This window comes from Propithecus coquereli, unplaced genomic scaffold (genome assembly GCF_000956105.1).
Source record: "Propithecus coquereli isolate 6110/MARCELLA unplaced genomic scaffold, Pcoq_1.0 Scaffold81, whole genome shotgun sequence".
NCBI lineage: Eukaryota > Metazoa > Chordata > Mammalia > Primates > Indriidae > Propithecus > Propithecus coquereli.
In genome coordinates this window covers 5098671-5125129 of record NW_012154285.1, presented here as the reverse complement: position 1 = coordinate 5125129, position 26459 = coordinate 5098671, and the positions used below count along the sequence as shown (strand labels likewise).

Here is a 26459-nt window from a genome sequence, read left to right as displayed (position 1 = left end):
AGAGGGAGGGAGACAGCAGAGAGCTGATTTATTTCGCTCACAAGCCTCACCATCCTTTCACAACTAAATATAAAATTCACCTATGAAAACATATCTGAAGGGAATGAACAAATATACATGTAGAAAATTGTGTTCCAAGAGGTGGAACTGTGGGTGTTCCTTTCCTGGGCTGCAACTAAGGAAGCATTTGAATTAGAGTAGGAATGTGGCCAGCCTTCAGTTCCAGGAGGGACATTTCACAGGGTGTGTGGCTATAGCCCAGGGTTCCTGGGATACCTGCTATTTGAGGCTTTTCCCCCAGAAATTGAGAAAGCAGCGCCGCCCCAGCTGCCCCCATTGGACCCTGCACAAGTTTGGGAGCCTGCACTCTTGAGGGGTGGCTGTTCTCCACGGCCCTCCAGTCCTCTGAGGAGGTTCCTAGTCCTCTTAGGCCCCCTAAGGGGGTCACTCGTTACCCCCAACCCGAACTCAGCCCCTCTCGAGAAAGTCACCCTCTCCTCGCTGGCCCCACCTTCCTCAGAGGGCCCCTTGTTCTTCCCAGCCCTCCTGAGGGGCTCACTGAGGGGGTCATTCATCCTCGAGGAGGAGGTCACTCCCTGCCTGCGCTCAGGCCCCGGGGCCCGCGCCGCCCCCTTCCGGGTCCTCCCCCGCGCCGACCGGCCGCCTGGGCGGGGCTCTGCGCTGGGACGAGGCGGCGGCTCGGGCAGCGGGACCCACAGAGCGGAGGCCGGCGGCGCCATGGCGGGCTGCTGCGAAGTGCTGCGGCCCTTCCTGTTCGAGTACGACACGCCGCGCATCGTGCTCATCCGCAGCCGTAAAGTGGGGCTCATGAACCGCGCGGTGCAGCTGCTCATCCTGGCCTACGTCATCGGGTGAGCGCGGCAGGCGCCGGGGGGCCCGCGGCGGGGCCGCAGTGCGGGGGCGGCCGGTGGCCCGCACAGCCCGCGGTTCCTGCGGTGCACCTGCTCGTCCTGGCTTGGTCACCGGCTGAGCCTCGCGGGCGCCCTCCAGATAGAGTCCGAGGGTGGCGACCCGAGGCCGGAGACACATCCTCCCCGTGCTCCCACCACTGGCGGACCCGCTCCTCCGTGCCGGGGCCACGGGAGGCAGGAGGCTGCTTCGATGCTGTTTTAAAGGCAAAGCCTGGCTGGACCTTCAGTCCTGCTTTTCCTGTGTAACCTTGCGAGTTGCTCCATGATGCCTGTTGGCTGTGGGAGCTTTTCCCTGAATGTCTCAATCTTCGCCCTTCACTTCGTATTTTGTTAATCTGACAAAACCAAGGCTTGGGATTTGCACTTGGTTCCTTCTGGGTCTGTGGCTTATGGTCCTTTCCTTTGAGCACTATGTGGTAACCCGAGATAGTAGAGAGGTCACACCTCCAAAAGTATTTAGAGCTCACTTCCTTCGTTTTGTGGGATTGTCGGAGGTTTTTATTGTGCCTGCCTTAGCCGAGTCATTCGCCATGCTGCTGCCTTATGCTGTACATGCCCTGCCACCCTGGGGCCTCACTAAATGCATCATTGTACTGGAAAGCACCAGTTACAATTGAGTACAACCTGAGAGAGGAGGTGGGAATTACCTTGCCAACTGGAACCACTGTAAACACTACCTGGGGTGTAATGGTGTCTACAGCTGTTGGGCTGACAGGTGTTTTGACAGGCTTGTTTCCTTTTCTCAAAAGGGCTGGCGCAGTGGTCCGGAAACTGCACATTGGAACCATTTGGGAATCTTTAAAAAAATTCTGATTGCTGGCTCCCATCTCCGGACCTTCTGATTCAATTGCTATTGAGTATAACCAACTCTCCAAATGATTCTGATGTCCAGCAAGGTTTGGGAACCAGTGACCTAGTATCCCAAACTTACAGGATCATGGAAGATTAATGAAGGAAGAATTGTTTAAAAGTAACAGACCCCACCACCTTGGGGCAGGGTTTGGAATTTGTTAACACTGCCCCGGGGGAATTCACATGATGGGACAGGTTTGGTTTCCAACATTTATCAGCATCAGCAGTAGATACTAGTAGTATTCAAGAAGATGGCTTTCCAGGTGTGGACTCTACAGCAGAACCACCTGCCCCACACCCAAATTTGGAGTCATTAAGTCTCAGGGTTGACATGGTACCAGTCCTACCAACTTGTCGCCCTACAGTGACTGTGATACACTCTTTAAATTTTGAGACCTGCTACTGGCTGGTTCATATCCCTGGTTAGACCTGAAGCATTTAGGGTCAAGAGCTCTCATGCAGCTTTTTGCTCTTGGCTTTTGCTTCAGTTCACATCTCCCTTAGGTTACCTGTAAAATTCTGGGCTGCAGAAAGTATATAACTGGGTGTACTCTATGGAGCCACTGGTCACATGTGGCTATTGAATACTTTAACTGTTCCTACTCCAAATTGAGGTGTGCTTTAAGTGTGAAATACACACCAGATTTCAAAGACAGTACAAAAAGAGTAAACTATGACCTATGAGATCGGTACATTTTTTATTGATAACATGTTAAAAATATTTTGGATATATTGGGTTACATAGACTATATCATTAAAATTAATTTTTCCTATTTTTTTTTTACTTTTTAACATGGCTACTAAAATTTTTAAATTATATGTGTGGCTTTCAGCATATTTCTGTTGGGCAGCACAGCTCTGTGGGGCTCCTTATGGAGTATTCTCTACCTCAGTCATGAGATCTTTAAAGCAGTATATGCTTTTGCTTTTATTTATCTTGCTATAATCAAAACTGACCAAAGGCTTTATAAAAAAAAAGCCTCATGTGTTAACTTCCTGATTCAATTTGTCTTGGTGAAATTGTGGTCTCTTCTCCCTTAGTGATCTACAGCAACCCTTCCTCAAAAAAAGACTGAACATGCAATTCCTAGTTATCTAATTCTGTTATCAGTCAGTCACATATTGAGGAAGTAGTTTATTATATGATAATGATTGGAATGAAATCATATATCTCTAAATTAAGCAACTCACTATACTTGGGGAGTACATGGGCCTTCCTGCCCTAAGCTTCTGTGTGTCAGCATAACAGTAGTGTCAGAAAAATAATAGTGGCCTTCCTGCCTTAAGCTTCTGTGTGTCACACTGGAATTAAATGGAAGATTATACTGCAGCTGAATTCCTAGAAGCCCTGAAGAAGAGGACTCGTCAGGAGCAAAGTCCATCTCTAGGATGGGCAATGAATTTGGGGACTGCTCAGGTCAAACAAACCCATAAATAAGTAACCAAAACCAGTGAATTTCTGAAGTCTTAACATCTAGCACTTACAAGAAGAGATGGATCCTAGCATTTCTCGATTCTAGAAATAACAATAATAGTCTCTGGTAGATTTTTAACAACAGCTCAGGGTAGAGGAGTTCTGATTTGTAGTGCTGGCCAATTTCCAAGGTGTAAATACACTCTTCTGGCCAATTTCAGCCTACCAGTGATGACTCACAAACATTGTTCTAAGCATTTGACATACATTAACTCATTTGACCTCACAAAAATCCTGTCAATTTCTATTATCATTCCCATCTTACAGATAGGAAAAACTGAGGCACAAAGAAGTTAAGCAACTTGGCCAGAGTTATGTCTAATGAGGAGTGGAGCTGAGCCCGCTGCCTCCAGTTTGGGTTTTGGTGCCCTAACTATTAGGTGCTAAGGCCTTTAGATTTTTAATTATTCCAACTGGTAGTCATATCCTCACTTCAGAGGAGAGAAGCATACATGTGACCTAAATTCTTGGGGGGAAAAGTAAAAAACTACTATAAAAAGTTCCTTAAAAGGTAGGATTCTTTTTTCTAGACAGAGCATAGTGGGTAAGAGAAGAGGCTTCAGAGGCTTCTGGCTTGAGTTCAAATCCTGACTGTGCCATTCACTAGCTGTGTGACCTCGGGCAAATCACTTACCCTCTGTGTGTCTTTGTTTCCTCCGCTGTAAAATGGAGATGATAACTATGATTCCTGCCTTGTAAAGTGGTCAGGATTAAATTGTTTATACATATAAAGAGCTTAGATCAGTGCCTGGCACCTAAAAACACTCAAATGGTAACTATTATTATAACTTCTATTATCTCTTGATGATTCCCACCAGTCGCAGGGGACTGAAAGTGCTCAAGTATCTAATAATAAAGACAGCATTCACTGAGCATTTTCTTTGTGCCAGTCGCTGTGCGAAGTGCTTTACCTGCATCATCTGTTTCCCACAAACCACCCTGTGGTTTAGGTGCTACTATCCCCATTTTGCAGAAGTGGAAATAGAGCCCCCAGAAGTTAAGTAGCTTTTGCAAAGTCACATAATTAGTAACATCGTACTTTCAGCCTCTGGCTACCTGAGGCTCCCTGGCATCAATTCAAATTCACTGAATCCTAACGGCAATTTAAGAGGCCTGTTTTATTTTGAAGGTGGGTGTTTGTGTGGGAAAAGGGCTACCAGGAAATGGACTCTGTGGTCAGCTCAGTTACTACCAAGGTCAAAGGTGTGGCTGTGACCAACACTTCTCAACTTGGATTCCGGATCTGGGATGTGGCTGATTACGTGATACCACCTCAGGTATGTCTCCGACTATGGCTTCTGTCTAACGCTGACACCTCTAGTTTGCACCTTTCCCATTGCTGACTTTGCACACTTGATTAATGATTGGCATGGCCAGAGTTCTAACATCGCTGATGCCCAGACTGGATTGTTTTAGTCTAAGAAAGCTGTGCAGCCAGATCTCTTTGTGGCTTAACAACTGACAAATCATATTCAGTCATCTGCGGTTCCTTTCAGCCCTAAAACGTGGCTAGCTAAAATACACGAAGCTTTCCAGATGGACATCTCAGTCTGTCTCAAGCCCTGAAAGGCGAGAAAGCAAATCTCTTATATCCTGGGAAAAATTCAGGTGGAGATATCCCCTTTCCACATTTTGGGTTTGCTTTGTCTTAAACCCACAAGGTAAATCTTTTCAGATAGTATAAAAACTTAAAGCGCAGTTAGAGACCCAAACTCAAACCAGAAGGAAACAGACATACCAGCCTAGGATCCCATCAGGAACAAAGGGAAGGGAAGAAATTACTTGACACGGGCGGCATTCCAGTCTCCAGGCTGATAATCTGCAAAGCTCCAAGTTAAACATTGACTCTTTAGCCCTGGTAACAGCTACATGCCACATGGCCAAACCCTGACGTACCTCTCCAGATGGCTTCTGTGCTGGGGGCCCAGGATTACCAAACACAGATAAGCTGCCAACTCCTGACCTAGAGCTCTTGTCAAGGAAAGCAGGGACTTCAGAAAATTTCTTCGAGTGTGTCCATTTTCCCCTTGCCTTCTCCAGAGAAGGGTCTTTGGGGTGTCCATAGAGGAGACAGAGCTAATGAGCCACAACAGTCAACTGGAACAGGGGATTCGTAGCTGGCTGGAGGTGGGCAGTGCTGTGGGCGTGCACCTGTGTCAGGAGAGACCGCTGCTGCCTCTGAGGCCTCAGCCTCGGCCAGGGTGCTCTGCGAATGTGAGGCTCCGTATGTTCACTGGACATGCAACGGGTGCAAGGCCTGTTTTTGCCCCTCGGTGGAAAGGAACACACAGCAACTCCGCCTTCCGTAGCGGATTCAGGCTGGGGCTGTGTGAGTTCCGCAGGGCTTTGTTCATGAGCTTTCACGATGTCTGTGTGTTTCTCTGTAGGTGAAACACAGTCACCTGTGTGCATCTACTTGGCTCATCTCCAGACTGAAGTTCCCCTATATTTGAAGTAGATAAGAGATAGGAATCAAAAGTGACCGTACTGAAATTATTTAAGTCTCGGGAGACTCTTGGGAGCAGCCTTCTATAAACACCAAACAAGCAGTGTGTGTCTATGTTGAACACCTGGGAACGTGACAGGTGGCAGCAGAGACTGTGGCCTCATGCACATCCTCATGTTTCGTCTTGTGGCCATTTCCTTGTCTCCCAACATGGTTTGTTCTAGTCTTTTCTTTGGAAGATGCCAGCTATTCTAGAGCTTCCACCACCTTCTCAGGCCCGGGGCTCCCATCACTGACTCTTTTCTTCCCAGGAGTATAAAGTGCTGAAAGCTTCAGGTGTCTCCTTTTAAAATACCAGTACCTAGCCAGGCACAGGAGTGCACACCTGTAGTCCCAGCTACTGAAGAGGCTGAGGCAGGAGGATTGCTTGAGCCCAGGAGTTCAAGACCAGCCTGAGCCATATAGCAAGATCCCTGTCTCCAAAAAAGTAAATAAATAAATAAATAAAATGCCAGTGCCCAGTTCAGGGAGTCAGGGGTCCCGTTAGAATCTTCTAAGGTCTTTTTCTTTTATTCCTTATATTAGGAGGTCATTATTAACAGTTCTTCAGTCTCATCCTAGCAAATTGTTTTCCACAAACTCTAAATCAATGATTTGGCACCTTCTTACCTATGAGGAGAAAATAGAACCTTCTCAGAGAGAGAAATGTCACCTGCTGACCCCGAGCGAATCTTCTCTAGAATGTTTTATTTATTTTTAATTCCAGTTAGGCAAGAAAAACAGCCAGATTTGCGACCTTTGAGGCCTCGTGTTTTTATACCTCGGAGGTAATCCGGTTGGCAGACGATGTTTGCGCAGTTGTTGCCTCTTTTCCCTCAATAAGTCAAGATTTACTGAGAAACCATTTCAGGTTGTAGACTTTTTTTTTTTTAAATTGAGGTAAAATTCACTTAACAGAAATTAACCACTTTAAACTGAAAAACTCAGCAGTATTTAGTGCAGTCACGATGTTCTGCAACCACTACCTCTGTCTAGTTCCAAAACATTTTTCTAACCCCGAAAGGAGACCCCACGCCCATTAAGCAGTCACTCCCCATTTCCCTTCCCCGGGGCCCCCGGCAACCACTTAACCTACTGTCGCTATGGATGTGCCTGTTCTGGAAATTTCATGTGACTGGAATCATACACTTTGTGATCTTTGGTATCTGGCTTCTTTCATTTGGCATCATGTTTTTGAGACCTGTCCATCTGTGGCACGTGTCGGGGCTTCATTCCTTTTTGTGGCTGAGTAATATTCCACTGTATGGGTAGACCAAGACAGATGTTAGGGTTGTTTCCACTTTTTGGCTATTGTGAAAAGTGCTGCTATGAACATTCAAGTATTAATATATATTTGAGTCCCTGTTGTCAATTAGCCTGTAAACTCTCATGGAGGAGAATGGGTTTTTTGAATTGTCCTATTAAGCGAACGTCTGACTTTAGGGCTCTGCTTGACTCCGAGGGTGATACGACAGTGCTCTCTCCACTCTGCAGGAGGAAAACTCCCTCTTCATTATGACCAACATGATCGTTACCATGAACCAGACCCAGGGTACCTGTCCTGAGGTAGGTGGCTCCCCGGGCCTTACCCGCTCTCTCTGTGCCTGTCTGGCTGTGTGAGGGGCCAGCCACGTGGAGCTTGTTTTCACTTGTTCTTCTTTTCCCAGATTCCAGATAAGACCACCGTTTGTAGATCAGATGCCAACTGCACTGCTGGCTCCGCAGGCACCCATAGCAACGGTATGAGCTTACAGCCACCGGGGGAGGGCGGCCCCCGACAAGATCGCCTCCCCTGTGGAGCGTCTCTCAAAGAGAAATCTCAGGGGTAAAGAAAAACCCCCAATTCCTTCACATGCCCCTGGGTCAGCCTGGTGTCGAGATTGGGGCCCCCTCTCTATACTCACCTCTGTTGTGTGAGCCCCCAAAACCATCCCAGATCTTGCCTGGTTCTGTGGCTTGACGTCACCCTGTCCATGAGTCAGCAGCGATGTGGCCAGCACTCAGGTGACTGTCTTCCCCCGATTCCAATTCCTGGACACTGCCTAAATCTTGGAATCGGACCAGCTTAAGATTGGCTGCATAGGATGCTATGGAGGGGCTCTCACCTTTACCCCACAAAGGTGGAAAATAGGAGACATCCCTGGCCCTGGGTCCCCCTTGCCCCTGTAGGAGTCTCGACTGGCAGATGCGTGCCTTTTGATGGCTCTGTGAAGACATGTGAGGTGGCAGCCTGGTGTCCGGTAGAGGACGACACACACGTGCCAAAGTGAGTCCTGCCCCTGGGAAGGAAATACCCGGTCTTGGCCTTGAGCGGAGGCGGCAGAAGAGTTAAGCCTGTGTGTTGCGGCTTTTCATGTGCTCTTGGCGTCTGTGCAGGCAGGCTGCCCTAGGACAGCGGTTCTCAACCACAAAGCGGTCGCCGTCAGTGGCGCGGTGGACCACAAGTGTTTGTCACTCACGATATGGGTGCAGATGACTCACTTGTAAGGACTTTTTCAGTTGCAAATAACTGACAGGAAACATTTCTCAGTGCCTTAAGCACATTTGCACAAATACACCTAACACACACACACACACACACACACACACACACACACACAGGTATGCGAGGCAGGGGGAGGTTTACTCAGTCAAACCAAAAAGAGCCAGCATGGCCAGCACTGGGGCTCAAGGAACAACACCAGTCTCTGCTCCAGGCTGCCTCTGGTCAGCTCCATTTGCAGGATGCAAAATTCCAAAATCAAAAAAATCCAAAATCCAAAACACTTCTGGCATAAAGGATAAGGGATACTCAACCTGTATATGATTCCATTCATATGCAACATCCAGTGCGGGCAAATCCATAGGGACAGAAAGTGGATTAGTGGGCGCCAGGGGCTGGGGGAGGGGGAATGGGCAGAAGTGCCCAGTGGGTGGGCAGTTTCCTCTGGGGTGATGAAAATGTTTTGGAATGAGATAGCGGCGATGGTTGCACAACACTGTGAATGTACTAAATGCCTCTGCACTGTTCCCTTTAAAATGGTTAATTTTATGTTACGTGAATTTCATCTCAATTTTTTTAAAAAGATGAGTCGATCTTGAAGTATTGCATATGAGGTACACAGATGTGGGGGTGCAGTTATAGTACAGGAAATGACAAAATGGCAAAAGTTTGAAAAACCCTGTTACAATCCCTCTCTTGAAGGAATGGGGACTTTACAGCCCTGAGAGAAGTGCCTTGATCAAGGCCTTTACTTGGCAGCAACAGGGACGGGCTCAGCTCTCCTCACTGTGGCCCTGTCATTGGCCTTGCTCCTGTCTCAGGGCTGGGAAGGCGACTGATGCTATTTATGACTTCAAAGATCCCACCCAGATCAGGGGAGGCCTCCCCCGCAGAAGGGTCAGCCATACAGTGCAGCATTCGCCTGTAGAATCCACCAGAGAAATGAGCCCCCTCGGGGAGAGATTCAACTTGTGTCGTCAGCCCGGAGCTGGCGTGGCACTTCTGAGAAAAGGCGGGTGCGCCAGTAGGCAGGTGCTTTTTGTGTGCTTTTCAGATGAGGTCAGGATCCAGCCTGTAGGTGAAATTTAATTTTGCGTTGACTTGTAAAACTAGATCTGTTGAACATTCGTTGCCCCGAGAACACCAGAGCGAGCGAGGCAAGCCCTGAAACCCAGCAGTGCCACTGAATCATTTCCAGCGAGGCCTCCAGACTCGGCCCTCCCCAGCCACCCCGCAGGTTCCTCTGTTCCCACTGCCTGGGGGCAAAGGCCCTGCCCTTCCACCAGAGGAAGAACCTGGAAGGCTTGGCTTAATCTCTTCCCTTGACCTAGTGTTTACGTAGAAAATGCTTGAGATGCTTCCTCTTCTTCTTGACTACATGACATTGTAAGATACATATGTATAAGTTTTTTACAATACTACATAGGTATGTGACTATATAAATAGATATTTGTACTGTTATTAACAATATGTTATAATTTTTTTCAGACCTGCTTTTTTAAGGGCTGCAGAAAACTTCACTCTTTTAGTTAAGAACAACATCTGGTATCCCAAATTTAATTTCAGCAAGTAAGTGGCAGCCAGGTGTGTGAGTTCACCCATGTCTTGGAGAAACTTCTGGCTCTTCCCTGAGGTTTTCCTTGCTCTGATTTTTTGCTTGCCCCCGAGTTTAGGAGGAATATCCTTCCCAACATCACCACTGCCTACCTCAAGTCGTGCATTTATGATGCCAAAACAGATCCCTTCTGCCCCATATTCCGTCTCGGCGACATAGTGGAGAATGCAGGACACAGCTTCCAGGACATGGCTGTCGAGGTAGGTGCAGGCCCTGGCTTTCCCAGCATGACTGGACGTGTCTTGCGCCAGAGCCGGCGCCGATGAGCACCTTGCTGCCCTGCCTCACTCCCAGGGGGGCATCATGGGCATCCAAGTCAACTGGGACTGCAACCTGGACAGAGCCGCCGCCCTCTGCCTGCCCAAGTACTCCTTCCGCCGCCTTGATACCCGGGACGTCGACCACAATGTGTCTCCCGGCTACAATTTTAGGTGGGCATGAGCTTGGGCCCCATCACTCGTGTAGTGGGGGTGCTGGTGGCTGGTCACTCTTCTGTGGGGGCATCCAACACTTAGGCGGCACCCCAAAGGCAGGCTGTCCATCCTCCATCCAAGGGGGGAAGGCCATGCCAGGGAAAGTGCTCCAGGCAGCATCTTGCCCCAGTGGCATCCCAGCCCAAGAGACTTCCTTGCCCTTCCCTGTCACGAGAAACGTGTTGAGATCATTTGTAGAGCAGCCAGGAAAGGCTGGTGGCTTGAGCTGTCCAGGGCCAGCCTCCGCCATGACCTCCACCCGCTGTTGCAAGGAGCAGATGATCCTGTCATCCTCTGGTCCAAAGGCCTCTGGGGCCTGGCCCAGCAATTGGCTTCTCAAAGGCTGAGCCTGCCCCAGAATCTCCAGAGGGGATACAGGTTCTTAGGCTCAAGAAAGGCCTTCGCTGGTGTCGCTGCTGAAAATGCTGGTGAACCAGTTTCCTGGGGCTGCCCAGTCTCTGCCTCTGTTACACAGCCCTCGTCCCTCTGTGTCTCCTCTTCCTATAAGGACATCAGTCACTGCATTTAGGGCCCATCCTACTCCAGTATGACCTCATCTTAACAAATTGCATCTGCAAAGACACTATTTCCAAATAACGTCCATTCCCAGGTTCCGGGTAGATGTGAATCTGGGGGGATGCTGTTCAACCCAGTGCAGCTGGTAATCTGAGGGCTAGGCCAGGGTCACAACTGCCATCTCCTTGAGGCAGCAAAATCTGCAGCCACGTCCATTTCCACATGCCCTTTGCTGCATTTCTCCCACACGTGGCCACTGAAAAATAGGCCCTGCAAGGCCATCTGAGCCGGTCAGCAGCTCTTTTGTGTTGCACTTGTCTCCCCCTAGCGGTGATGCATGGCATCAGATGCACATGGGAGAGTAAGAAATTTCCGAAACTGTAGGATCTGCTGTCCTTTGGAACCGTGTGGCTCACTGAGAGTAGGGCAGACCTTGACATTTTTTCCTAGCAGTTAGATCTATGTTGCTGCATCTCGACCGTCACACGGTTCTGATAGAAACCACCATGGAAACCTCAAGCTTGGGTTAGGATCTTAGAACAGAGAAGCTGATGGAGCCCTCAGGACACCCACTCACCTGACCTTGGCCAGCATCAGGCCCCACCTGAGTCTCCCAGACCTGGATTGTGAGGTGCAAGTTGTGGGCCAGACAGATCATTGCCTAGGGTGTAGGTGCAGGCTCCTGGTAGATCCCCATAGAACACGGGCCAGCAAATGGTACCATGTCTCAGTGATTCTCCCCCCACCATCTGCCGCTATGTGTATTTTTTTCTTTTCTATTTTTGAGACAAGATCTCACTCTGTTGGCTGGGCTAGAGTGCAGTGGTATCATCATAGCTCACTACAGCCTCAAACTTCTGGGCTCAAGCGATCCTCCCGCCTCAGCTTTCTGTGTAGCTGGGACTATAAGCACACACCACCACGCCCAGCTAATTTTTCTATTTTCAGTAGAGACAGAGTCTTGCTCTTGCTCAGGCTGGTCTCAAACTCCTGACCTCAAGGGATCCTCCCACCTCAGCCTCACAAAGTTGCTATATATACTTTTAAATAGTTTTATTGGTACAATTCATATGCCATACAATTCACCCATTTCAAGTGTAGATTTCAGTAGTTTCCAGTATATTCACAGGTAAGTGCAACCTTCATCACAGTTGATTTCAGAACATTTTTATTACCTCAAAAAGAAACCGTGTACCCTTTAGCTATCACCCTCTATCGTCCCCAGCCGCTAACAACCTGGGCATTTCATATAAAGGGAATCATACACTACCTGGCCTTTTTTACTCACCATCATGTTTTTGGGGTTCGTCCATGTTGTAGCATTTATCAGTACTTCATCTCTTTTTATGGCCAAATACTATTCCATTGTATGGAGAGATCACATTTTGTTTATCCATTCATTCATTGATGGTTTAAGAAAAAAAAAGGCCAGGCATGGTGACTCACATCTATAATCCCAGCACTTTGGAGGCCAAGGTAGGAGGATCACCTGAGGCTAGGAGTTCCAGACCAGCCTGGGCAATATAGCAAGACCCTGTCTCTACAAAAAGCTTTTTAAAAAGTTAGCCAGGTGTGGTGGCATGAACCTGTAGTCCTAACTACTTGGGAGGCTGAGGCAGGAAGATTACCAGAACCCAGGAGTTTGAGGTTATGGTGAGCTATGATTGCACCACTACACGCCAGCCTGGGTGACAGAGTAAGACCCTGTCTCTTAAAAAAAAAAAATGCTCAGGGCTGGTGCTGTGAGTCTCTCAGCTGACTCAGTCCCCCACCTGCAGCACTGGCTGGCCACATGCTCACTTTTAGGGACCCAGGGTCCCCTTGAGGGAGGCAGATGGCTTGGCCCTATCAGGAAGGACATTCAGAGCAAGAGGGTAGGGCTTCAGCCGTCTTGTGGGAGGGGACATTGATGCTGGAGGGGGAGGTTTCGCTGTGTCCCTCCACCCCGTGAGCTCACATCAGCCAGCAGAGAGGCCCTGAGGTACTCTAGTGTCTGCTCAGCAGGTAGAGCAGACTGTTAGCCAGGGCCAGCTCTGCAAGGGACATCCTTTCCCAGGACCCAGGATCCTGTGCCAGTTCCCTCTAATCTGCCCTCTTCTCCCCAGGTTTGCCAAGTACTACAATGACTTCGCTGGCAACGAGCAGCGCACTCTCATCAAGGCATATGGCATCCGCTTCGACATCATCGTGTTCGGAAAGGTAGCTTGCTGCTGGCTCCCCGCTGCCAGCCCTTGTTCACACCCCGCAGGGACACGGGCCCTCTCCCTACCCCTGTAGAAACTTAATTTCTTTTTCTCTTGTCTTCGCAGGCTGGGAAATTTGACATCATCCCTACCATGATCAACATTGGCTCCGGCCTGGCGCTGTTGGGGGTGGTGAGTGGTACAGGCCCTTCCCTTCACCCTGCTGGGCCGGGCGTCCTCAGTAGCAGTCAGCACAGTGAGAGGAGACCCTGGTTGGCATCCTGGACCCTGGACTTGTGTCTAGACTTGACCCCCTAGGCTGCTTGCTCTTGACTCCACCCCTCCTCTACCTTCCCTTCCCAAGACCAGGCCTCTTGGGGAGATGGCAGAGCCTTTCCTTTCCAGTAGAAGATTCCAGGCTGTGTGGGAAGGGGCACACACAGAGTAACGGGGCTAAAAGCATCCCGGCTCATTCTGTCTCGCCCTGTGCTAAATTCAGGCAACAGTGCTCTGTGATGTCATAGTCCTCTACTGCATGAAGAAAAGATACTACTATCGGGAGAAGAAATATAAATACGTGGAAGATTACGAGCAGGTAGGCCCTTCCTGTTCTCCTGGCAGGCAGGATACCCAAGCATCTTACCTGTCTCTTGTCCCAGTGGTGAAAGAACCCTGCCCTGGGCCTGTCTGGGGAGGCCCTTCTACAGAGGCTGGCGCTATTCCGGCACGTTGTCTACCGTGGCAGCCACGCCACTCTGCATCCGCTCTGCCTCCAGACCACTGTACTAGTGTTTACTTCATACTTGTCTTCAGACGGACTCACTCTTTAAAACCTAGCCTTGCTTCAGTCAATGATGTCTCAAGTTAGTTATGGTAAGGGACATTATGACAAAATTTATGTCCACACACTACTTAAACTGACCTTGTATAACAGGAAGGGTTGGGTCCCATGCCTAGGATCCACTTGCGTGCCCCTGGCTGTGAAGGACTGTCCAGAAGGCCTCAGGGAAGACACCTCACTGCAGACGCCAGGCTTGTCTGGGGGCAGTGCGTGCCGGGGGTGCACTTACCTGCTGACCGTTCTTTGCAGGGTCTTGCTAATGAGTGACGGACCAGTGATGCTTACCCCCACCTGGGCTCCCCACGGCCCCATCGAAGCACCGTGAGGAGGCGGGAGAAATGAAACGGCTGCCATGTCACCCCAGAGAAGGTTCCAGACTCCGATTCATTCTCCACAAGTACTCAGGGTTGCCCAGCAGCTCCTGGCTTTCCTGTTCAGGGTTTGTTTGCCCACTCAGCACAGTAGGTTACCAGTCTGTTCTTGGCTGGGTCAACTCTGCTGTCCCTGCAGCCTGGGGTCACCAGGGTGAGTGCTGGCCCAGGGGCAGTGACACTGCTGTAGCTTCCAGGGCTGGGGCCTGCTCTAGGGCCTCGGGGGCTGCCCGTCCTCAGAAGCTCCTGTCTGCAGCTGCCTGCGGGACAGGCCCAGCCCTCCCAGCCACGGCAACTCTGTTCAAGCACTTTAGGAGGAAGGGAAGGCCACCTGGTGTGGTCACGAGACTTTGAGCAGCCATCCCTCTCCCCACAACCAGGGACTCTGTCCTTGAGGTCATGAGGTAGAGTTAGGTGACTGAGGACCAAACATTAAAACAAGATTTTCTTAATCCTTGCATGTGTTGTCTCATAGCATGTGCTAGAACTTTCCTTCCTACCCTTTTACTACAACCAATAAATCTGATTATTGTCCAGCTCACTGTGCTCAGAAAAGGTCCCTGAAACAGTCTGTTTTTGGCGTTTTCTCATTTTTCCCCCACTTATTTTAAAAGCCTAAGAATTTTGATCTTCATTAGGTTGTGTTCCCGTAGAGTTTACATGATTTTTTTTCTAGCGACGTCTTACCTGTGCTTACATTTTCACATAAAATGACAGCACTGCACTATAGGTCACAGTTTTAGGTAGGTAACATGGCAGTAGCTTGTCCTTTCTCCTCCCCATTTGCTTCCTAAGTCTCCAACCAAAATCAGCACCACCTATACCTGGCTCACCACAGGCGTGAAGTGTTCAGGAAGCTATTTCCAGCTGCGACTTCACACTGACTTAATTCTGCATCAGGTGTTCAGAATCCCCCTAAAGGAAGCAGTTTGCACCCCCCCCCCACCTTTGCCATAAATTCCTTTCCAAGCACTGAGGAGAATGATTATTTTAGAAGTGCTCTGCAGCTGCTGGATAAATGACCAAACTGGGCTTTTCTTGCTTTTGGAAAAAAAGTTTACCAAATTCCTCAGATGAAGCTTTGGTTCATGCTGCCTTTTAAAAATGTGCTTGTGGCCAGGTATGGTGGCTCCTGCCTATAATCCCAGCACTGTGGGAGGCCGAGGCAGGAGGATCACTTGAGCTCAGGAGTTTGAGACCAGTCTGAGCAAGAGTGAGACCCGGTCTTTACCAAAAACTGAAAAAATTAGCTGGGCGTGGTGGTGCACGCCTATAGTCCCAGCTACTCAGGAGGCTGAGGCAGGAGGATGGCTTGAGCCCAGGAGTTTGAGGTTGCAGAGAGCTATGATGACACCACAGCACTCTAGCCTAGGTGACAGAGCCAGACTGTCTCAAAAAATAAATAAATGAAATAAAAACATGCTTGCTTGAGCACATGGATCAAATGGACTTAGAATTTTTAGGCATGGTGATATGGTCTGAATGTGTCCCCCAAAAGTCACGTATTGGAAACTTAATCCTCAACGCAGCCATACTGGGAGGTGACTGAGTCCTGAGGGCCCTGCCCTCCCAAGTAGGATCAGGGGGAGTTCATCTGCATTTTGCCCTTTCACCTTCCACCACGTGAGGCCACAGCGTTCCTCCCCTCCAGAGGATGCAGCACCAAGGTGCCCTCTTGCAAGCAGAGGACAGCCCTCACCAGACACCCAACCTGCTGGCATCTTGATCTTGAACTCCCAGAACTGTGAGAAATAAATTTCTGTTCTTTATAAATTACCCAGTCTCGGGTATTCTGTTACAGCAGAATGGACAAAATGGACTAAGGCAAATGGTTTGTTTATTATTAATATCCTGCAGGCTAAGGAGTGAGAGTTACTGGCTGTCTTCTGGAGCGGGAGACACTTTGGCCTCTTTTCTAAAATGGAATGCAAGGCCAGCTGGGGTGAGGGGACGCTACTTATTTTACTCACCAGAGTCATCTTGTGTTGGCTGCGTCCCCACTCCCTAGCCCTGGTGCTGTCTCTTAAATAGGAATCCTTCAACCTCACATCCACGCATGGGCTTCCAGGAGTCTCAGGGACCCCCACAACTCTGCAGAATGATACATCTGCGTGCACTTCTTTCCACTTTCATCAGAGTCTCAGTGGGATCTTCAAACAGGAACTCCCTGCTCTTGACTCTTCGAGGCCAGGATTTTAATGCTGTATTTCTGCAGCAATGGACCAGGAATCTTTCAGACTTCATCTTCTGCCCCTTGATGACAGAAAAATGAGGTTCAATGCCAGAAAATCAATGCCCTGGGCTAGATTCACATGTGCAATGCAGAGGGCCCTCAGCCTCTGGCTTGGAGGAGCATCGGTTCTACAACAGTCTCCAGATGCCATGGAAACCAGCAACCATCAGGACTCTGAAGTTTGGGGGCTTTGCTGACAAGTTCAAGCTCTTGGACAATTGTCTTAACTTTTCTGAGCCTCAGCGGACAGGGGATGAACCATAAAATGGGGCTAACATTTCATGGGGCGAAGTGTCACATAGTGTGCCTGGCCCACAGTTGTGTTCAATGTGACTGGAACTGCTCTGGTACAGCTCACCTCTCTGGCCTCCACCAGAATCTTGCAATCACCTGCCTGCCAGAGCAGCGCTTCTCAAACTTCAACACGCAGACAAGTCACCTAGGGAACAGGTTTGAACCAGGTCTGGGCATCTGATTTCTAACCCACTCCAGGTGACACACTGCTAGTCTGGGAACCACACTGAGCATCAAGATGCTAGGACATGCTACAAATTAGGGCTTTGCTGCATACGTTACCCTTGACTTGGGCATCTGATCTCACTGCAGACATAAGGACAGGCGGCCTAAATAAACCACCACCAACAAAAAAATCCCCGAGGCCCAGGTTTTGCACCATTTCGCGTTCATTTATTTCAAGTTTACAGAGAAGCTTAAACATCTGTGGAAAAACACCAAAAGCTTATTTTTCTCTTAAGTTTCATGTACTTTTTAGTGATAAATACACAGTATTTAACTTTGTACACCTGATAAAAGGAAAATGCATAGTAGAAAGGATCAGGAATAAAACAGAAGCGTCGGGCGTTAAATAAATCACAGAATAGAAAAGTCAGCAGTCCCGCAAAACTCAGCCCGTGCAGCTGGAGAGAAGATGGGAACCCATGACCTTGAAACCTTCCCTAGCACCTTGGAAGCCAGTGGAAGTCACGGTTCTTCCACTAGGCAGCGTGAAGCTCCCCTCTGGAAGATGAGTGAGAGTGACGGGCCACGCCTGCATCTACCTGCTCAGGCATTCCCCTCCTTGTCCCCAGAGGGCTCTGAGGACGGGAGCCCTGCCTCGTGACAAAGGCGAGATCAGTGGGGAGAGGCCTCTGGAGCCCCAAGTGCCAATAAGAGGCTGGATAAGGCTTTCTGGGGGCCACTGGTGACCCGTGGGATGGACAGGGAGGTGGGAGAGGACAGAGGAAACGGAAGGGGATGGAGGATTTGTGCTTCCTTCGAGGCCACAGGTGCAGGCTGCAGGTCGCTTACACCAAATTGGTCCCACAGGTGAGGCAGCAGTGGTAGAAACTGTGGGCATCCTTTCAGCCCACCCGGAAGAGCTGCCCACAACTGCTCCTCCCCTTTCCTGACGAGCAGGCTTTTGAAAAATCACTGTTTGTGCTCCAAGAGAGTGGTAGCTCTAATGCTTTGTGTATACGGCCTTCTTGGCTTATCCTTTCCATGCGGGGTGGGTCCTTTCCATGTTCTCTTTGGTGTTTGTTTAAAAAAAAAAAAAAGGTATCAGTGTGGGCCTCCCTCGACCCACCCGCCCCCAGAACAGCTGGGTGCTGCCTGATCGCTGGCAGGATCCACGTGAGAAATCTGACATGGTAAGTTCCATGGTGGGGAGAGATGGCATTGCCCGGTGGGGCTGTGTAAACAAGAGTCGTTCTGCGGAAGCTTCTACCTGCTGCCATCTTCCTGTGGCGAGCCACTCGGCCAGGCTGGAGCTCACAGACAGGCCAGGCCTAAGACTAGAGATCTGCTGGCTTTAACCACTGCAAGGTGCTTATTGCAACCTAATCAAACCCCATCTGCTACCAGAAGGGGTGGGGCTACTACTGAGTCACTGCCCCACATATTTAAAGGAAGTGGGCAAAAGGAAGTACTAGGTTACAAAGAGAAAGCTGCTAGCAGGCAAGACGACCCTCCCTAGGCTGGGTGACCTTTGCTCCTCCAAACCAGCATTCCCTAATTCTGAACTGCTTATACGGCTGCAGGAAAAGTCTGGCTAAACTACAATCAAGAGCTTAAGAAAAATCTATGGAAGCCAAGAATGCCCAGGGCTCTGTGAATGGGCTGGGCAGAGGGTCACAAGGCCTCGCTCTTGTCTCTATGAGGAGTCCTCATGCCGGGGCTGATCGGATGGAAACTACGGGAAAGCAGTGCTCTGAGCCCAGTTATCGATGCTGCCTTTCACCCAAACCAGACCCCACAGAGCACCGGCAAGCAGAGCTCGGAATCTCCCAGGCAAAGTCCTTCCAGTTGTCCTCCCCCTTGAACTTCCTGCTCACCCACACATGGCTCTGGAAGGAGTCCCGCTCGATCCTCAACCAAACTTCAAACATTAGTTGCAAGTCAAAAAGATAAACCCTTTCTTCCTGGACTTCTGGCTACAAAGCAGAACTTCCTGTGCCAAGCCCTGGTTTCCCTGTACCCTGAGTGCTCTGGGTTTCAACAGTCTTCTCTAAAAGGGCACCCCAGTGTTAGTGTGGATCCTACATTAGCTTTGACAGTAAGGATGACCGTTGCATCTCAGTCGAATGAAAGTATTTCCCAAATGGCCCTCCAGAAACTGGGTAAGTATTTCACTGACTACGACAATCAGTTAGTATTTGAAATGAAAACAAAACCTTAGCAAGTCTCTAGAATACACAGGTTATAAACAAGCTAAGCTGCTAATATATACAGGCATAGGTTTCATCAGCTCTACCTCTGATCACATGCCTGAAGCCATGAAGTATATCCTGGAAGCTCTAAATAAGTCTGAACTACTATAGAGTTCAGTCTAGTTAGAGAACTGAAAATATTTTTTCTTTAATCTTAAGCCATGTAATGTACATGGAAGTGTAGGATTTTGCCCTGAAGATTTTGTAATTTAACAGAGAGATTTACTAGAGCTCCGTCGGCTAGCTCAGAAACCCGCTTTGAGTGGCTGTCATAAAGAAATTTGTTCCGTCTTTCAGGAGAAACTTTTCCCACCACAGCTGCTGAACGCCCTTCTGGGGTTGGAAAATCTCCTTCCAGAAGCACTTAAACTTCAAGCCCTTTCTATTTTCCTGACTACAATTCTACCCATAAAAAATTAAAAAGTCCTTCTTACAAATAAGTTGCATTGAAGCTCCCTGCAGCTACTCAGGGCTAGCCCTACTCTGGTTCCTTGAGTCCAAGGTTCTGGAAGGTGCCACGGTTTGGGGTTTGCATGAGGGGTCACACCTACCCTTCCACTCCCTCTCAAATGCGGCAATAACTCCCTGGCCTCAGGGCCCCGGAGTTTTCTGCTCCTTTTCCCAAGATTTTCAAACCCCCTGCATGCTCACTTGGTATATCTGACATGGTTCTGAAATCACAATGAAGGATTTTTGGCATCAAAATGTTTTAAAAAGCAATTGTCCCAAAATGCACGCGGGTCTGCAACTCCTCACTCCCGCCTGTTCAGCCAGCCAGCGGCCAAGGTCGAAGTCAGGGAGTCAAGTCCTTTTTTTTTTTTTTTGTCCCCTTTAAAACAACAAAGGAAAAAACAAATAACCAGAGATGACGATCAAGGCTCTACACACGTGCTCGGTTTCCGTAGGACATGCTGCTATGGAAACGCGGGGTGCAGCAGCCCCGCAGAGGCGACTCGGCGTGCATGCGAGGTGGAGTGATCCAGGCAGCTACTCGGGCTCCATCACCTCCTCGGGCCGCGGAGGATGCATGCGTGCGGGGGAGCTGGGGGCTGGGGCCCCCCAACTCTCCTTGGGGGGACTGCCTTTCATGAGAGCACTTCCTCCTCCCCCACGGGGGGCGGGTCGGTGCCCCGAAGGCTGTCTTCGCTGCCTTGCTTCCTGCTTGACAGAAAACAACGTTAAGACTTAGAGAAGGGCTGGCAGGGCCCTGAGCCAGCTTCTCCCACACCTGGGCTCCTCTGCCCAGTGTGCCGTCTCGCACCACCTGGAGTGTGATCTACTTAACCTGGTCTTTGAGATCCTCTCCCCCTTTTTCTTGCTCACTTAAATTTTGCATCCATCCCCTTTGCATGGAAGACCAGCATCATTTGCCAAACATAGCAAGGAGCTATAAAATAGACGCAAAATTCCCTATGGAACACCTAAATCACTACACAAGTCACAAACACTATGCAGGTAGGTATCTCAACCCCCCCACCTTTTAGGCTATAAGCTCTTGCAGGGGAGAGATTGTGACACTCATTATGAGCTCCTGGGAGCAGTGGGCGGGGCCTCCCAGCCTGGCCTGGCACACAGCCGGCCCTCAGGAAAGGGCTGTGGACCACTGCCCCAGGCCCCGCACCCAGGCCCAAGGAAGGACCACCTCAGAAGGATGAGAGAGGAAAAGTCCTTGAGTCCCTGAAGGGCCCCAGCTAGAGCTGCTGCTGTGACAGCGTGGATGGTGTGACAAGTGTGATGGGGATCCCCTAAGGAGGGGTCCATCCCCTGGCCACAATCATGCAGATGTCCCCTTCTAAGAGAATCTGCTGGGCATGCCACTGTCTGTCATTCCCCAACAATGACCTCATCTGTGTCCCCTATAGGGGACTGTCCCTACACAAGGGCAGAGAAAAGGTACCGTCTGTAGTTCCTAGGAAGAAACGCCTTTGAGATGGCTTTTTATGTTTCTGATAAAGATCTGGCAGGTTGGCCGGGCACGGTGGCTCACGCCTGTAATCCTAGCACTCTGGGAGGCCGAGACGGGCGGATTGTTTGAGCTCAGGAGTTCGAGACCAGCCTGAGCAAGAGCGAGACCCCATCTCTACTAAAAATAGAAAGAAATTAATCGGACAACTAAAAATATATAGAAAAAATTAGCCAGGCATGGTGGCGCGTGCCTGTGGTCCCAGCTACTCAGGAGGCTGAGACAGTAGGATTGCTTGAGCCCAGGAGTTTGAGGTTGCTGTGAGCTAGGCTGACACCACGGCACTCACTCTAGCCCGGGCAAAAGAGTGAGACTCTGTCTCAAAAAAAAAAAAAAAGATCTGGCAGGTAAAGGCCCCTGGGGAAGAGGGAGCTGTAACTACATGCCAAGGCAGGTCCTCAACTTCTGCTCTGGGTCTCACTGCAGATAGCAGGTGGGCCTCCGGTCCAAGACCCCCAATGCCTAAATCAGCTTCCACAACGAAAGCATCCCACCCACTCCTCAGTGCTGAGGGGCAGGGATCCCCGGTGTTGCTGGGACTACAAGTGAGAGAGTGAAGGGGCGGTAAAGCCCTTTGGGCCAATCTCTTGTCTGTTGTTGTCTTGCAATTTTGATCTCATCGAAAATTAAAAAAGAAAACAAACAGCAGACTTGCTTAGAGACAGGAGGCAGCCCCAGCCTGGCAGACCCTAACACAGATGCTGAAAAGAGAAAGGCCCAGTAGGGCCACCCCTCTGGGCTCCCACTCCCGATTACGCTGTGAGGCTCACACTTGAGGTGGGGCCACAGGCCACCTGGCTGCAGAGATGTCTGGGAACCAGGCGGTGACCGCGGCAGCCTCTTGAGTCTGCTGAAGGCTCTGACTGCTAGCTGCCCTTTTCCCTGCTCTACTCTGCACAGCAAGGTTCCTCTAAAAAGTATGAATAATTTCCAAACAAGCATTCCTCCTAGATTACCATGTAAGCCCCTGACTCCTATGGTAGGGGTGACCAGTAAATCTCATCTCATAAGCCAGCTCCTAACACTGTACACAAACGTTCATAGCAGCAGTATTCATCCGTGACAGCCAAAAAGTGGAAACAATATCCATCAACAGATGAATGGATAAACAAAGTGTGGTCTATCCATGTGACGGAATATCATTCGGCCAGAAGAAGGAATGAAGCGCAGAGACATGCTACAGCGTGGATGAGCCTCGAAGACACGATGCTGAGTGAAAGAAGCCAGTCACAAAAGGCCACATATTGTATGATTCCATTTATATGAAATGTCCAGAAATAGGCAAATCCATAGAAAACTCAAAGTAGATTAGTGGGTGCTGGGGCTGGGGGAGTTGGGCAGGCACAGCTAAGGGGTGCAGGGTTTCTTCTCGGGCAGATGAAATGTTCTAAAGTTGATTGAGGTGACGGCTGCGCAACTATGAATATGCTAAAAACCACTGCATTATACACTTTAAATGTGTGAATTGTGTGGTAAGTGAATTATACCTCCATAAAGCTATTTTTAAGAAATAGAAGGTTGGGTGTGGTGGCTCACGCCTGTAATCCCAGCACTTTGGGAGGCTGAGGCAGGAGGATCGCCTCAGGCCAGGAGTTCGAGACCAGCCTGGGCAACATAGGAAGACCCTGTCTTTACTAAAAATTCAAAAAATTATCTGCGCATGGTGGCACATGCTTGTAGTCCCAGCTACTAGGGAGGCTGAGGCAGGAGGATTCCTAGAGCCCAGGAGTTGGAGGCTGCAGTGAGCTATGATGACACCACTGCACTCTAAGAGCCCAGGTGAAGAGTGGAAACCCTGTCACAAAAAATAGTAATAAAAAAATTAAATGAAAAAAGAAATAGAAATGGCTGCCTGGAGCTCCCAGCTGAGAGTCAGGCTGCCACATCAGGCTCAGTGGGAAGGACACTGGGGTCACCGCCCGCCTTGGGCATTGTAGCAGGAGGGGCATCGGGGTGCCAAGCAGGACCTCCCAGTCTTATAGGGACAAAAGTCCTCATCTGTCCTAGGAGGCTCTGGTGACCTGGCCTGGATGTGTTTGGAAGCAGGGTAGCCAACCTGGAGGAAGGAGGTCTGGCTCCTACTCGGGTCAAAGGACTCACATCCCCTCGCAACAGGCTGGAAAGGGGCTTATTTTCTAGGTCATAACACACCAGAAAAGGAAGGGCAGAGGCTGGAGAGCCCCTCAGGAAGAGCCACAGAGTACAGCATGCCCGATCTATGCTCTGACCACGCAGACTCAGGGTGGGGCAGCCATGGGCCTGTGACGTGCACCAAGTCTGCACAGGTGCAACACTGGGCCCTCAAACCTGGTGACTCCGCAGGCATTGCAGGTGGAGCGCCATGCACCTGCAGCCCCAGCCCACATGCATGACCCCACATCCGGTCCAAGCCTCTCAATGCCCCTCGTTCTAACCCTAGGTCTGGAGGCGGGTGGGGAGCCTGGGCACAGCAGCCCAGACTGGGAGGGACGTCATCTGGGTGGAAATGCCCCCGTGCTCCGCAGCTGCCCCCGCCCCCAGGCCCCGGCAGAGGCTACGGCACAGGCAGGCAGGCGTTACCTTGGGCTCAGACAGGGGCTCGCACTCCCTGGTTGGTTTTTTGCTGGAATCACCAGAAGGAGGGGGAAAGGGAAGTGAGAAGGAACACTTGGGATCCATGAGACGCCCGTCCCCACTCCAGAGACACTCAGACCCCAAGCACCAGCCTCACAGAGCCGGTCCAGGGCGGTCTTGACAAGCAGGTGAGTGGACACCTCTCTACACGGACACGCAAGGTCCGAGTGAGACCACACTGCTTACCCCTCACAGGGCCTCCAATCCCACCATTGAGCACTCACACTTCTGGGCCACAAAAGTGCTTTCTGACTGCCAAGGGCCCCCAAATAAAGTGCAAGCCCCTCCCCGAGAAAGGTAAAACTTCAGTGTGGATTAGCTGTCAGCAAGAGGTGGGCTGAGCCTAGGACGGGGTGAAACCACAACCCGCGGCTGCTCACTTCCCTCATGGGTCTCATCTGAGCCTTCCCAGGTGGTACCACTTAAGGAAGGGGCCACTTAAGTGTGTGGGCAGGGCTGCCCCAAGCTCGGCCTCCAGCCCCCCACCCCAGGAGGAAGGCAGGTGGGCACTCACGTGAGTAGGTTTCCAGGCGCTGACAGCGAGCGCTCCTCCCGCCGGCTACCTTCAAAAGGGTTCCCGAAGGAGCGCTTGCGTATCATGGTCTTCACCAGGATCTGACAGGGGAGAGAAGAGGTGGCGGGTGACTGTTTGGCCACGTAGGGGGAGATTCCAGGCAACATCCTCCTTCTTCCTTGTCCCGAGCCCCTGCCAGCTCCTAGGGCTCGCAGCCGACCGTGGGCCTCTGAGGGAGGCTGTTTGGGGAGCGTCCCTCCTACCAAGCATTCACCTCCCAGAGCCATCCCTGAGTCTGACTTGTTCCAAAACCTCCCCTGGCTCCCTGGCTGCTGGCAAGACAAGGTCCACATTGCTTGGTCTGACGTTCAAGGCTTGACATAATCTAGTCCCAGTCTAGCCGATCCCATGGGGCCCTGCGCTCCAGGGCAGCGGTTCTGCACTGTCCCTTGGGCACACCTGGTACTGTCTCACCCGAGCTACAGCTGGATGTGCCCTCCCGGCCCATCAACCTGCCTTGTCTTCAGGGCCAGGCCTTTATTTTCAGTAAAATCCATCATAACCACCCCAATGAGAAACAAACTCTTGCTTCCCAGGTATAATTCTGGGGGTGGGGGCTGCTTTTTTTTTTTTTAAGATATAATTCACACACCATAAATTCGCCATTTAAAAGTATATGAGCCAATGGTTTTTAGTATAGTCACATCATCACCATCTGATTTCAGAACATTTACATTACCCCAAAAAGAACCCCATACCTGTTAGCAGTCACTCCTCGTTCCCCCCAGCCCCAGCCCCTGGCAACCACTAATCTTTGTCTGCATAGATTTGCCTATTCTGGACATTTCCTATAAATGCGATCATACAAATGTGGCCTTTTGTGACTGGCTCCTTTCACTTAGCATCATGTTTCCGAGGTTGGCCTGCATTGTCACATGAATCAGTGCTTCGTTCCTTTTTGTGGCCCAGTAGTGATCCTTTGTGTGGGCAGACCACGTTTCCTTGTCTATTCATCTGCTGACAGACACTTGGAGTGCTTCCACTTTTTGGCTTTTGTGCACAGTGCTGCTGTGTACAGATGTTTGTGTGAGCATGTATTCCACGCAAAATGTTTTCATTTCTCCTGGGCACAGACTAGGAGTAGAATTTCCGGATAATGTGTTAATTCTATTTTCTACAGCGGCTGCACCATTTTACGTTCCCACCAGCAACATACGAGGGTACCAGTTTCTCAGGGGGGCAGCACTTTACTGGAGGAGGGGAAACATCCCAGGACCATGAGGACCGCCAGTTCCCAGGCTGGCGTGGTGTGAGGAAGAGGAGCTCAGAGAGTCCAGAGGCCCTTCCACGCCTGAGAGACGCTGGCGGCTGGCCTCGTCCACAGCTGGGAGTGGGAACTCGCTGGTGCCTCTGCCTCGCTGGCTCTGACACAGGCCGGGTCCTCAGCGTGGCTGGGAGACAGCCCTGCCAGGGGAGGAGAGGGTCCTTTGAGACATGGAGCCATTCCTGCACGACCGCCCTCGGCCCCTGCTCATCTTCTTCCCCCCTCCCTCCCATCCCTTCTGAAACCCAGATCTGATTCCCTCACTCCCTGACTCAGAATCCCTCACCCGAAGGAGTCTGGAACCTAGCCTGCTGCTGGCCCTGGAAAATTCTGGAGCAAGGGAGTGAACCAATCACCCTTGGTGATGATTTTGGCTGCTGCGTCGCGTGAAGGGAATGGCCTCAGACCCACAGACGTCACTGAGGAGCCAGCTCTGGGCCTCACCCCAACCCCCGCCAGAGTGTGGTGCCCCTTCAAGCTATTTCAGGTACTGAATGAACTGCTTTTTTTTTAGGGGTTGTTGCTAACAAGAAAAATAACTGTTTAAAAAACACTAATTTACCAAAAGGTAAAAACACCCAAATGTCCATGAACTGAAGAAATGAACAAAATGTGGTGTCTTCATACCGTGCAGTTAGTCATAAAAAGGAATGAGGCACTGACACGTCACAACTTGGATGAACCTTGAAAACATGACGCTAAGTAAAAGAAGCCAGACATAAAAGGCCACACAGTGCATGATTTATGACTCATCAGAATAAATAAATCCATAGGGATGGAAAGTAGATTAGGGATTGCCAGGGGATGGGGGGACTGATGAACAGGGGGGTTTCTAATGAGGTGATGAAAATGTTTCAGAACTTTTTTTTTTTTTTTTTTT

At 50.2% G+C, this 26459-nt stretch overlaps 2 protein-coding genes across 4 annotated transcripts in view; one reads left to right on the top strand and one right to left on the bottom strand.

Moving 5' to 3' along the window:
• Positions 1-668: 668 nt before the first annotated feature.
• P2RX4 (purinergic receptor P2X, ligand gated ion channel, 4) lies at positions 669-14814 on the top strand. Its single transcript, XM_012663517.1, has 12 exons — positions 669-872; positions 4388-4535; positions 7238-7309; positions 7411-7483; positions 7913-8009; positions 9714-9794; positions 9899-10040; positions 10135-10271; positions 12935-13028; positions 13139-13204; positions 13512-13607; positions 14103-14814. Exons 1-12 carry the CDS (start codon positions 739-741, stop codon positions 14118-14120), a joined length of 1158 nt encoding a protein of 385 aa, XP_012518971.1. The 5' UTR covers positions 669-738; the 3' UTR covers positions 14121-14814.
• A 2312-nt stretch (positions 14815-17126) lies between these two features.
• Positions 17127-26459, bottom strand: part of CAMKK2 (calcium/calmodulin-dependent protein kinase kinase 2, beta) — a 49668-nt gene continuing 40335 nt past the window's right edge. For 2 of the 3 annotated variants that reach the window (XM_012663460.1, XM_012663461.1), the window contains 2 exons: positions 24256-24356; positions 17127-20323 (listed from right to left, as the gene is read on the bottom strand). In XM_012663460.1, the coding sequence (XP_012518914.1) occupies positions 20251-20323; positions 24256-24356 (174 nt within the window). In that variant the 3' untranslated portion in view covers positions 17127-20250. Of the gene's footprint in view, positions 20324-23687; positions 23731-24255; positions 24357-26459 lie in introns of all 3 variants that reach the window. The other variant, XM_012663459.1, reaches the window with a different exon arrangement.